This window comes from Delphinus delphis, chromosome 1 (genome assembly GCF_949987515.2).
Source record: "Delphinus delphis chromosome 1, mDelDel1.2, whole genome shotgun sequence".
Classification (NCBI taxonomy): Eukaryota; Metazoa; Chordata; class Mammalia; order Artiodactyla; family Delphinidae; genus Delphinus; species Delphinus delphis.
The window spans coordinates 7,167,901-7,180,778 of NC_082683.1; the positions used below are offsets into that span (position 1 = coordinate 7,167,901).

General features: G+C 45.1%; 1 protein-coding gene across 1 annotated transcript in view; it reads left to right on the forward strand.

Annotated features, from left to right (window-relative positions):
- Positions 1–475: 475 nt before the first annotated feature.
- SLC25A33 (solute carrier family 25 member 33) overlaps positions 476–12,878 on the forward strand; it is a 30,309-nt gene continuing 17,906 nt past the window's right edge. The window contains exons 1-2 of the mRNA XM_060013682.1: positions 476–776; positions 9,744–9,923. Coding sequence (XP_059869665.1) covers positions 721–776; positions 9,744–9,923 — 236 coding nt within the window. The 5' untranslated portion in view covers positions 476–720. The remainder of the gene's footprint in view (positions 777–9,743; positions 9,924–12,878) is intronic.

Genomic DNA, 12,878 nt, shown 5'->3' on the forward strand with positions numbered 1-12,878 from the left:
TGATCAGAAAAGAGGCCAAAAACCGTATCGCAGCATATAATGCTATTTCTAGAAAAATCAAAGATACACAAAATGATACCACGGGTACACTGGGGGTTAAGGCTATTTGGATCTTGTTTTTCCCCTAAACTGGGCGATGAATACAGAGCTGTGAGATGTCATATGTAATTTATATACTTTTTTACACATTGTATCATAAAGTAAACTTGACTAAAAAAAGGAAAAAAGGCCAGGCGCAGGGTCTCACAAGGCTCAACGAAGACCCCGTTTCTGTAACTCCCTCACCAGGGACCAGGCAGCCTTGGCCGGTTCTCGCTTCACGCGCATTGGCTCAGGCAGTCTCCCCGCCCATGTCCGCCCGCAAGCCAATGGGCGTGCGGGATCCGGGTCCACACCCCCGCCGCGCACCGCCCCGGGCCCGCGCCGCCGAGTGACGTCACGGCCCGGCCCCCGCACGTGACAGTGGCGCGCCGGGCTCCCGCTGGCCGTTGGGCTCCCGCTGACTGCCGGGCTCGCGCCGCAGAGGCAGGTGAGGCGCCTGTGGCCACGCGGCAGAGGGCGCGGGCCGAGGGAACCAGTCGTGGGGGCGCGCGCGCATGGAGGCGGTGCCGGCGGCTGCCTGAGGACAACCGGGAGAGCGGAGAGGCCACCTCGTGCATCCGTCAAGCCGCCTCGAGCCCGCGGCACCCGGCGGCTGCGGGCCGCGGAGCCGGCGCGGCCATGGCGACGGGCAGTCAGCAGAAGGAGAACACGTTGCTACACCTCTTCGCCGGCGGGTGAGTGTCCCGGCCCGACTCCGCGCCCCCGCGCCGCGCCCTCGGTGCGCCGGGGCCGGTTACCGGCCCTCCCGGGGCTGAAGCTCCGCCTGCCGAAAGAGGAAGTCCCGGCGTGGGGGTGGTGGGGAGCCCCGGGGGGAGCAGGGCCTGTCCCACCTCCTGGCCGCATCCCCAGAGGGTGATTTTACGCCGCGTGCGCCGCGCCCACGCCCACCCCCATCCCCATCCCCACGGCACCTCCAGCTTTTTCTCCTTTTAAACAGTTAGTGGCTGGTCTGACGAGTGTCACTCGGGGGCGGTCCTGCCAGGCCACGCTGCACTTAACGACCCTCTGCCTAGATTCTCCTCCTGGGCCTTTTCCCGAAGGCTCTGGGCGGTCTTGGGGATGCTTAGTTTGGCCCGGGAGTCCCTCAGGGTAGTGCAGGGGCGAGTTCAGATGGTCGAGAGCGCTGCCGGTATTGGGCATCAGCAGGGGCCTGGAAAGTGCTGGTGAACCGTGATGCAGCGGTCAACAACCTGTGGGAGAGCTGATGGGGGACCTCGGGACTAAGTGGAGTCGGGAAGGTGTGCTGAAATGCTTCTCACCTGCTGGTTGAAGCGTCCAACGTCAGAAACAACATTAAATCTAAGATGTGCCCTGTTTTGAAAGTATCATTAGCTTAATCGTCATGGCACCTTGAATTTTTTCAGTGGAGGCAACGTATTTTTAGGGAGGTGGGGTGGTAGGGGGTTAGGAAGGGAGCTGTTGTTTTTGTTTCTTTCAGAAAATAAAAGTAAAAATGTTTTGTATTAGTAATTTGCTTTCTTTTAATACAACCTTTGGGTCCTTTTGGAGTCTTCTAGATGTTTGGAGTCTTATTTGAGGACCTCACAGGCCTGGCACAGCCATTTTTAAGTGTAGGACATTCTGCATAAAGTAGAATTTATCCTGGATTATTATCTTGATTTGTGTATTTTAGTTGCAGCTTAGTGTTTTAGTTACTACCCAGATATGTTCCTTATTACAAACAAGTAATGGTTGAGAATTTATTTGCAAAAATGACCATGATGAAAGTGTTCCTGAGCGCTCTGTGCTTTTTATCGTAGTGGATTACCCAGTTACGTTGTTTCTCCGGTCAGAAAATTGGTGGTTCTTCATACACAGGAACGATTTCTCCTTCAGCTCTTCCCTATCAATCCCCCTCCTTTTGCTTCATCTCCCCCTTGATATTTACTTTGAGAGTAACACAAGGTTTGGGGAGGGATTCCTAAATTAAGACAGTACATTAATTTGTCATTGTGGGGAATTTTAAACAAGTTGACCATGTTATTTAAGTCATTTCTCAAGCTAAGAAGGATAGCTAATCATTTTCTTTTTAATGATTTTATACTCAGTGATTTTGATTTGCAGTTTTTAAGTGAGGTGGTCTTTAAAAAAATTCTTGTATTCCGAACTGGGAGAGTTACTTGCTCTGGAGCAGCCTCTGTGAGGCTTGCTTGGTAATTGATTCCCCTGTCGACATGAATCTCCCTACGCGCCCTTCACAGTGCCCTCTGGGTGCTGATTCCCCTCCCGAGCACCAGCCTCTTACCTTGTGATGGAGGAAAACTGCAGGAGCCAGCACAGCTCTGGACTGATTAAAACTTGGAGTTTATTAGAGGGGTGCCTGGGGCTATTGTATTTAATAGGTTTCCTTTCCTTCATTAGCAGTTTGGGATTCCTTGCAGATGTTCAAGAAAGAAAATAAATCTTCGAAAAGGATGCTTTCAGAGTAACTAATTGGATTTCGACTCATTCCCACTAGCCTAAAATATACTACTTCCATTTCTTTTAGGGAAGATCATTAAAGGAGCTAAGTATCAAATGGGTGTGTCATGCAGTGAAAATCAGTGGTGCGATGGTCCCCCCCTGTGTGGTAGAGGGCTGTGTTGCTTTGCTCCAAGTAACTAGATTCCACTGTTAAGCTGGCCTCTTTCCAAAGAACTGAGTACTTTCTTTGAAAAGGAGTCAGAGCCCCTGCTTTTTAAGGGGGGCTCTGTGACATTTCTCCTGATTATTGAATAGCCATTGGAAACTAACATCAAACAAGTTTAATGCTATAACTAATTAATGATACTGAGTAAATTTTTTTATCAGGTATAACAGGCTTATGAATAGTTGAAAATTAATTTTAGATCCTGGAAAGTAAAAACTACACCCCAAATAACTCACTGTCTTTTAAATTTCTTAAAAAATTTTTAAGCAGTTTTGTGTGTTCTTTGCAAGGCAAAAATACTCCTAAGTTAACCTGTAATAGTTATCTTTTTAATATAGTGTTGCCTTTTAAGAAAGAAGAGAACTGGAGGAGAAACACCCACAAACCAACACCTAGAAATAAGCACTTAAGAATCAGGTCTGTGTGTGTGTATGTGCACCAAATGTAATTTCATAGTTAATTTTAAAATAGGCTCCCGGGCTTCCCTGGTGGCGCAGTGTTTGAGAGTCCGCCTGCCGATGCAGGGGACGCGGGTTCGTGCCCCGGTCCGGGAAGATCCTACATGCTGCGGAGCGGCTGGGCCCGTGAGCCATGGCCACTGAGCCTGCGCGTCCGGAGCCTGTGCTCCGCGACGGGAGAGGCCACAGCAGTGAGAGGCCCGCATACCGCAAAAAAAATAAAATAAAATAGGCTCCCATTCTTTATACATTGCTTCCTCCTTAGAAATATGTTGGGTTTCGATGGCAGCATGGTAGTGAATTCTCTGAGTGTACTCCTAATCAATCGTTACTGTTCTGTGGTTGCAGTGAAGAAGGTAAACAGTTTCCAAGCCCAGTGACAGGAATTCAGGGAGGCTCTTATAGTGATTTATGACAGGGCTACCTAATTTATTCTGATTACATAATTTCTTTCTGATCTTTCATTGCTAATTTTTTGCCTTTATAAACTGGACATCCTTATGTGTACCTGTGTAGTTGTCTGATTACTTCCTTAGGACAAACCATTAGAAGTACAATTGCTGAGTCAAAACACATTTTTAAGGCTTTTGCTAGCTACCAGCATCTTCATAAGCCATCTCTTAGGGTGGTTTGCTTCTGTGTGAGGGAAGCTCATTCATTTGATGTCGATTTTTAGTATTTTTAGGAATTCTGCTGTTTTCTGCTTTCTCTCCTCCTATCCCAAAATCTGGGTAGTATTGTTGTCAAAACAAAAAACCTAAACAAATTTTTTTGTAAACCTATCATTCCTTTTCTACTGTTTAAACCAGACCATTAAGAGAAACACTGAAATCCTCCGAAGTGGCCCTTCTGTGTCTAAGGCCTTATGTCTGTTGAGAAAAATCTCTTCTTAAACTTTCCCTATCAAATGACTTGGGAATTCTGGTTGTGCGTGTAGTGTTAGTGACGTCCTTCGCCTGCTGAACAAGCAACCCAACGTGGCAGGTGGCGATTCAGGAGAGTACTCAGCACCTGAAATAGCTGTGCTAAGCTGCCCTTAGATTAGAGGTTGATGGCCTCGATGATATTGCATTAAGTCTTATTTTTATGGCATGGTTTTGTCATTAAATGTACTTACATAGCCTTTAAAATGTATTTTAATGGGGATACGGTATGTCTTTAAGGTTTTTAAAATATGTAACCTAAGATAATGTTCATAATTCAGTATTTCCCCCATTACGGACAGCTGTCACCTGGTGTACTCCTATACTGTCCTTGTCCCTGCCGATTTAATCTGTATCAGCTAATGGTTAGTTTTGAAGTGTTAGACACATGTTAATATATCTGCTAAGGAACGATGTAGAGAAGATGCAAGATTTATTTGCAGTGATGAAAGAAGTTTTGATATAGTGTGCCCATTTATCTTATATAAGGCTTATATAAATGTATTAAGGCTATAAATTAACTTTGATTTCATATATGTGACATTTTAAAAAAATTTATTGTGTTTGGATGAAAGATTCCTGCTAGAATTTAAGCTTCATGAGGGTAGCACCCGTGTCTGTTTTCTTCACTGGTCCATCCTAAGTACACTGCCCACCCCACATGTTAGAGATACTTGTTTAATGAGTAACTAATTGATGTGGCCTGTTAAATTGTCCCAAATAAAGAAAAGCAGTACTTTATTTGTGAATTATGAACATGGTTCTGTAGTAAGATTTGCTGAAACTGAATTGGCATAAGGTAATATTATTTTGGATTTGTGTGTTTGTGAAAGATAATGATTCTCTTCAGATTCAGCAGGTACTGTAGAGGTTTTTTTAAATAAATTTTTTTATTTTATTTAGTTAGTTTTGACTGTGTTGGCTCTTCGTTGCTGCACAAGGGCTTTCTCTAGTTGCAGAGAGTGGGGGCTACGCTTCGTTGCAGTGTGCGGGCTTCTCATCGCGGTGGCTTCTCTTGTTGCGGAGCACGGGCTCTAGGCGCGCAGGCTCGGTGGTTATGGCATGCAAGCTCAGTAGTTGTGGCACGGGCTCAGTAGTTGTGGCTTGTGGGCTCAGTAGTTGTGGCTTGCAGGCTCTGGAGCACAGGCTCAGTAGTTGTGGCCCATGGGCTTAGTTGCTCCATGGCATGTGAGATCTTCCCGGACCAGGGCTCGAACCCATGTCCCGTGCATTGGCAGGCGGATTCTAAACCACTGCGCCACCAGGGAAGCCTACAGAGTCTTTTTATTCGGGTGCTGTTTCAGATTTTTTTTTCTAAATGAGGTAGAATATAGAAAATGGCATCTAAAGGATAGTTACCTGCATCAAAAAATACGCGTTTTGCTTTTACTGAGTGAATACAGAATTTGCATAATCAAAATCTTCTGAGCCCTATGCTAGGTATTCAAATAAAACATTCCAGACAATTGTGTATAAAGAGGCACTCTTTTTTTTCAAGTAGTGACAATAGAGGTCGCAGATGAAACGGAGGAAATTACCAAAAGCTCCAAAGATTGGGATCACAGGGTGTCTGGCCGTATTATTAGTTAGTAGAATCCATATTGTAGTTAATGTATAAACTGTGAGTCTGGAAACCAGTTTACTATCAGTTGGGTAGCAATTATAATAAAGAGCATCTTGGTCTTGGCTTTAGTGTCTAAAATGAGTGAGTGTATAGAAAACAGCTTCTTGTTGAAAACATCTAGGTTTTAAAATCCTCCTTGGTGCTTGAAACTCAGAGTTAAAAGGTAAAAATTTGTGTACATAATTTAAAAATTTTGTCTCTGATCACATAAAGATTGTAGATTAATGTAGTGTACATACTGTAGTAGTAATAGTCCAGTTCTGCTCTGCTGTAAAGTGGAGGGGAGGAGTCTAATGCACAGGTGGAAGAAACAAGCAAGCTCTATGTGGGTAAAGGTAGACAGTTAAATACACCTTTATGTAATAAACACAAGACTTCAGTTCTGGGCAGGAAGAATGAGAGAAGGTAGAGAATGAGGGGAAGGGGAAGGAACAAGTCGTTAAAGATGAAAAAGGTGCAGAAAAATACAGGTAATGGGTTTTTTTTTTTAGAAAATTAGGCAAATAGGTTTCAGAGAACAACTACCTCTTGTGGCTGCTTTGAGACATGTGTAATTTAACTGCTGAACAAGCAGCAACGTGGCAGGATGGTGATTCAGGAGAGTACTTAGCATATTTTAGTGGTCCAGGATATGGGTATCCAATCAGATTTAGTCAGTTTCCTGACTGTGTGATGCCAGGACCGCGTCACCATGAAACTCAATGTCGAATGTGACTTTTCCTGCCTTCTGAGCATTGGCTACCAGGACCCTCAGCTGAACCTACTCTACGACTTAGCAGGAGGTGGCAGAATTTGCCTGACTGCCATTGACCGCTGCACCCCAGGCTGTATATGCAGAGCAGAAAGCTTATGGTTGTCAGCATCGTGGCATTTGGAGTGTTGAGAGAGGCTTTTCCCGTCACTGTCCCCTTCCCTGTCACCAGCTCCTACTGGGCTATAGATTGAGGGAGGTTGTGAGGCTGAGAGGTGGGCACCTTGCTCTGTGTCCAGAGGCTTCCTGAAGGTGGGAGGCTGCTGCATTATCGGCCCATGCCAGCAGCGTGAGAAGGGGCAGTGTGGTGTGCTTGGGAAGGACGTAGGGCTGACTTCCTACCCAGTGCCAGTCTTGTTGCTTCATGGTGGGTGTGGAAGGACACTAGTGGTTTCCATTGGCTTGGTGTCAAGAAGCATGGGGACCAGAGGAAGGAAGGACACCTAGTGCTGCCTGCAAGGTTCCCAGGCCAAGTTAGGCCAAAAGGAGGTTGGGGGCTGGACTGCTGGTGGGCCGAATACAGGGGTTCTCAGTGCCGGGGCTCTTGGGGGGATTGAGCGCCACCCCAGGGAGGCCTGCACACCATTTACACTACTCATAACGTTCTCTGAGGCCACCAGTGTACGTAACACATGGCCAGGTGGACCCACAGCTAGACCTGGACCATTTACGTAAGACTGCTTCTCTCCCAGTCCTCGTGCCCAGAGAGCCCTAAAAGGAAGGGAAGAAAAAAAAAGACGGAAGAGCAGACCAAGTCCCCTCAGTGTGTTCACGAGACTGAATTTGAACAGCTGCAAGGGTAGGAGAGGCAGGATTCGGTGGAGCACAGCTGAAAAGCAGTGCCAGGGAGGACTGGCCAACAGAGCGGAGGTCTACACCGTCTCTGAATGGAGATTCCTGAAAAGCTCCGTTAATGCCTTCTGCAGAGTCAGGGTGGATGGGGCTTCATCCCAGCTAGTTGACCGGGTGAGGGGCCGGGCTAATATTGAAGGTCTTTGCATTGAAGAATTGAGAATTGTCAGGACGTTTTTTTCCTACAAAGAATATAATTTGTTGTACTCTGAAGTGCTTTGGACTCAACTTGACTAAATATCTCTAGAAAATTTGGAAAGCCAATCTAGAGAAGGCAGTGTTTTGATTCATATGATGTTATCTCCTCAGACTGATGAATGTCCAGTACATGTGGTTCGTGAAGAAAGAAAAAGCAGTTGAACTGAAAGATTAACGTTTAAAATTCTGCTGTGAAATGTCTTAAATTTCAGGAAGAATCTTCTTTGGACTATTTAGTTTAATGTCAGAACTTGTCTTCTAATTAAGAGTATTTTCGTGAATTTGTATCCAACACAGCTTAATGATTTAAAATATCCTTTGGGGGAACTTCCCTGGCAGTCCGGTGGTTTATAGACTCCGCACTCCCACTGCAGGGGGCATGGGTTCGATCCCTGGTCAGGGAACTAAGATCCCGCATGCCAACCTGCATGCCCAGCTGTGCAGCCAAGAAAAAAAACAAAAGTCCTTTGGGTATTTTTCATCCAAGATTTTTTTTCCGGGTAGATGAGGAAGGGCTTAGCTACTGAGTTTACCGCTGGCAGTGCTTTCCCAGTTCTTAGTTGTTGCCGCGATGCTGCGAGGCTGCCTCATCCCTCTTGTGGGAGAGGCACCTGGAGAGCCTCAGCTTGCCCTGAAGGAGGCCAGGACCTTTTCGCCACCCCACCCCTGCCCTGGGCACGGTGTGTAACGTGTAGAACCGTGGCTGTGGAGTGAGTGTGGCCCACCGCCCCCGGCGGTGCCCGGCTCGCTGTCGCTGGGCGTTCGCTTTGTTAGCAGGCCATCCTCTGATCGGTGGCGTTGGTGTGGATGACAGTTGGCCGAGGTAAGGAGCACTGCTGACCTGGGGACAAACCAAAGGTGGTTGACCCGTGTTGTATTGGAACTTTTTGACTTTCTGATGAAAGAATTTACCCAAAGCTCTGTTTATTTTTTTATTTTTTTTCAGCGACATGAAGTCAGGTTATTGACTTCAGATATTTCTTTATCTTACTCTGGAGCTTGTAAGTTTTCCATTGTTTAAAATGTTATACTGTTTTTCAAGCACATGGCTCTTTTTTTTAAATATTTATTTATTTATTTGGTTGCACTTGGATGTTAGTTGTGGCAGGTGGGCTCTTTAGTTGCGGCACGCGGGCTTCTTAGTTGTGGCACGCAAACTCTTAGTTGTGGCATGCATGTGGGATCTAGTTCCCTGGCCAGGGATCGAACCCAGGGCCCCTGCATCGGGAGTGCGGAATCTTAACCACCAGAGGAGTCCCGAACCTGTGCATTTTAATGCCAGAGATACAAAGATGAATACAACACAGGTCCTGATCTTCAGTGTTTTCCAAAGAGTAGAACCTGTGTCGCTGGTGGTATGGGGGTGGCTTTAGATGGTACAGGACATTGTTACCTAGAACCAGCCCATCAGACGTGCAGTTTCGTGGATATTATTGTTTAAGAAAAGATGAAAGTAGGTATTCTAGGATAAATAGGTGAAAAATATTTAAATTTTAAGTTCAGGTAATATTTCAATATGAACAAATTGTAAAGGGTAGTTTGGGGAACGCTGACCCACAGAGACAGTGCATCTAATGAAATCTCAGAGGATGAATTGATTAGTTCTGACTGAGGGAAACACAAGGACTTAATGATTAAAAAGTAAGCTTTAGTTTGATTTTCAACGGAGTCCAGATTAATCAGATTTTAATGAAAATCTGGGTTGTAATAAACACTGATTTTCAAAATAGTAGCATTACCTGAATAACTATTTTGTTTCACTGTGAAAAGATGCATTCTCTAGAATATTCATTGCAACATGAGAGTGAAATTGGAAATGACATGAACGTCTAACAGTAGGAAATAGGTTAAAATATTTTACACTGATAGAGAGGAATAGTATGCAACCATTACAAATGGTGGCGTAGGTGTCTATTGATGTGGAAAGACATTCACGATATCTAGATAAGAAGAAAAAAATGTGAGATTGAAAAACCACTAATGAAAAGCCCTAAAGGATGTACTAACGTGTTAACTAACAGTGGTTATCTTTTTAAGCTGCTGGGATTTCGACTAATTTTTTTTTAAACTCTTGGTATGCTCTAATCATGAGATGAACATAGGTACCTTTTTTTTTTTTTTAACAGAGAAAAGTTCAGTTTCCCATTTCATCTGTGTACAGAACAGTATAGCTTTCCTGATCCTGTTGTGATTTCTTCTCTTACAGGTGTGGAGGCACGGTTGGTGCTATTTTCACTTGTCCACTAGAAGTCATTAAGACGAGGTTGCAGTCTTCAAGATTAGCTCTTCGGACAGTCTATTATCCTCAGGTTCATCTGGGGACCATCAGCGGAGCTGGGATGGTGAGACCGACGTCAGTGACGCCTGGACTCTTACAGGTTCTGAAGTAAGTTCAGTGGCGGTTCCAACTCCTACCCCCAGCCCCCCGCCCCCACTGTCAATGCAGAATGTTTATCAGGCCCATCGGATGGAATGTTCTGTTTGTACAGGCTTTGTCCAAATTTAAGAATTAGGTTTCTGTACCAATACCTTTGAACTTTGACCTTGCTCTCTTGGCCTGAGGGCTCCCTGTGTGCACGTGATCAACGTCCAAGGACAGTTAAAGTAAACCTAACAAAGCAAACCCAACATCCATGTTTAAACTGTTGCATCAAAGTGTTGCTCTTGCCCCAAATCTTCTGAGGGCTAGCGAGAGGCTCTGAGGTGGTGGTGAAATTAAAATTTTTTAAATTACACAAGAGGAGGGTTGTGAATATTTTAAGAGGAAGTAATATGGAAATAAAATGTTGCAATTTTTTACTTTTTATTTGGAAATAATTTTACATTTATAGAAAAGTTGAAGTATATATTTAGTAAAATGGTCTTTAAAATTTTTGTTTCATACCTAGGCTATCTGCCTAATTTATTATTTTTACTGCATTAAAATATCTCATTTGTTTACAAAGTAGCTAAATATTCTTAGGTGAAATTTGGCTCATCAGTCTCTATGTGTAAGGCAAAATCAGTAATTCAGAAGAGCGCTTGGCAATGTCTGCGTTTTAGCTTGGGGCCTTGTGCTTTAAAAGAATGTTCAGTAAATGGTAATTGAATTTGACTACACTGATATTCAGAACTCTAGCACTGATCATTGGGAGAGCATGGGTTCAAGAGAGACACAGCTGTGTATGAGTGTGCATGTTTAATTGGGAAGTGTTAGAAAAAGATGCAGTACAATGGAAGTGCTCTGTCGTAATAACCACAACGCTTCGCACTTTGGGCAGAGTTCTGTCACATTTTAGATAAGGCAGAATGGATTGGAAAGCACTTAATTTATTTTTAGGTACGTTTTGTTTGTAAAGCCGACTTCTGAGTCACTCAGGCACCCATGCCAAACACACGTACGAGGGTGCGTCCAAGCTCGGGCAAGACTGGGCAGCAGGGCCAGCTGCCGAGGGCAAGGTCCCAAGTGGGAGAGTCAGAAACCCAACTCGGGAAGGAGGCGGCTGCTACCCAAGACTCGAGGAGAATCTTTTTTTTTTTTTTTTTAATTGAACGCTGAGAAACGTTGGGGAGGCACAAAAGGCAGAAAGTTAGGGGCAGGCGCAGGGAAGGCGGAAGCACAGAGACGGGAGGCACGCTTTTGCTCTCAGTAAGGAGAGAGACAAGCCCGTTTCCTCCAAAAACATGGCTCTGAAGACACCCCATCTCAGTTCGCCCTTTTATAAGTGTAGTCACTAGCAGTGTCTCAAATGACGCCTTTCTTCTGAGGAACTTAAGATGCTTTGGACCTAGTGAAACAAGTAATTTGCCAATTCTGCTAACATCCAAGGTGAACTTCCTCTTACATGCTTGCCAACAACGCATGACTAGTGTATTCATCTACTTACTGTAACTGGGAAACTCTTGCCCGGAAGTTGAGGGTGTCACCGGGGCCAAGCCCGTAAGGTAAATGGGACTGCTTCTCTAGTTCAAGTGTTTTAGGATGCGTGTTCTGCGCCCCCAGTACCTCTGTCTCTCTATCTCCAATAAATCTCTCTCCATGTATGTTTTTCCCCAATTAGGACAATTGTTTACTAAAATGTAAACCAAAGGGGAAGAAGAACCTCTCCATCTTTTAAAACACATGAACAGTGCCCACACCGCACGCAAGACAACCCATTTTCCTAAGTGATCTGGTGAGAGACCTTGCCCCCTGCTCCATCCTCAGGAGCAGCGGAGAAACTTCTGCCCAGATGCCTCCAAGGCCCATGCCCCACCCGCCAGTAAAAGCCAAAGCTACCTCCGGGGCCTGCCGGTCTCAGCACCCCTGTCACCCACCCCTCCCGTTACTTCCCTGACTTCACCTCCTCGTATTTCCCCTCCCGAACCCTTTCGGCTACATCAGCCTCCTCCTGTCCCTTTAAAAGACTGGGAACTCTGGAACATTCCACATCAGGGCCTTTCTACTGGACATTATCTGCATGGCTGGCCCTCAGTTGTCACCTTTGCGGGAAGGCCTTGCAGTGACCATGCTGTTGAAAACTGAGCCCTTCCATCACGCCCTGTGCCTCCTTCCTGCTTTATTTCTATCCACAGCACCGACCTCTATCCAACACACAGTGTAGTTTACTTATTTATATTGTTTCTTTTCTCTCCCTGCCCCCACCAGAACGGAAGTACCTCAGAGGCGGGGACTTCAGTTTGTTTTGACCCCCGAGGTACCCCCGAGCACTGAGAATGCCGCCTGTCACACAGCAAGAATTCAGGACAAACAGAACATGGCACATCAGTAAGATACTGAATATAAAGAGCTTAACACACAGTCCTCCCCCCACTGTGTAAATAATAAATATTAGCTGCTATCATAATACATACTTTCTGTACTTTTGAAACATAAGAATTATAACTGAGTTTCTTGGTAGCCAAGGCAAAAAGGGGACTCTCATACTACATAATTCTCATCTGAAGAAAGCACATTTGCTCTTCGGGGCAGATGTATGTCATTTCCTGTTAATCAGTTCTGAAAGCAGTCTGTTACCCAGTACTTACATCAGACAGTGTACCAGCATAAGAAGCGTATCTTTTAGGATGCTTTAATGGAAGGTGACTGCTTTTCACTTTACCACCACCCTCCTGGCTCATCTGGCTCATTGGACTGCTTTCTGATTCTTCCACTTGTCACCCCTAGGCTAGGGCAGAGCCAGCTCCTTATCCAGGAAATAGTAAACCAGGACAGAGATCCAGGCCTTTTCTCTATGCCACAAAGCCCATCAAGGTTGTCTGTTAACAGTTTTAGAAGCCATTGGGTTTATCAGATGATTATTCATTTAAAACTAAGCTGCTTATTATTAGTCTTACTCTTCCAAGAAGTACTGCATTTATC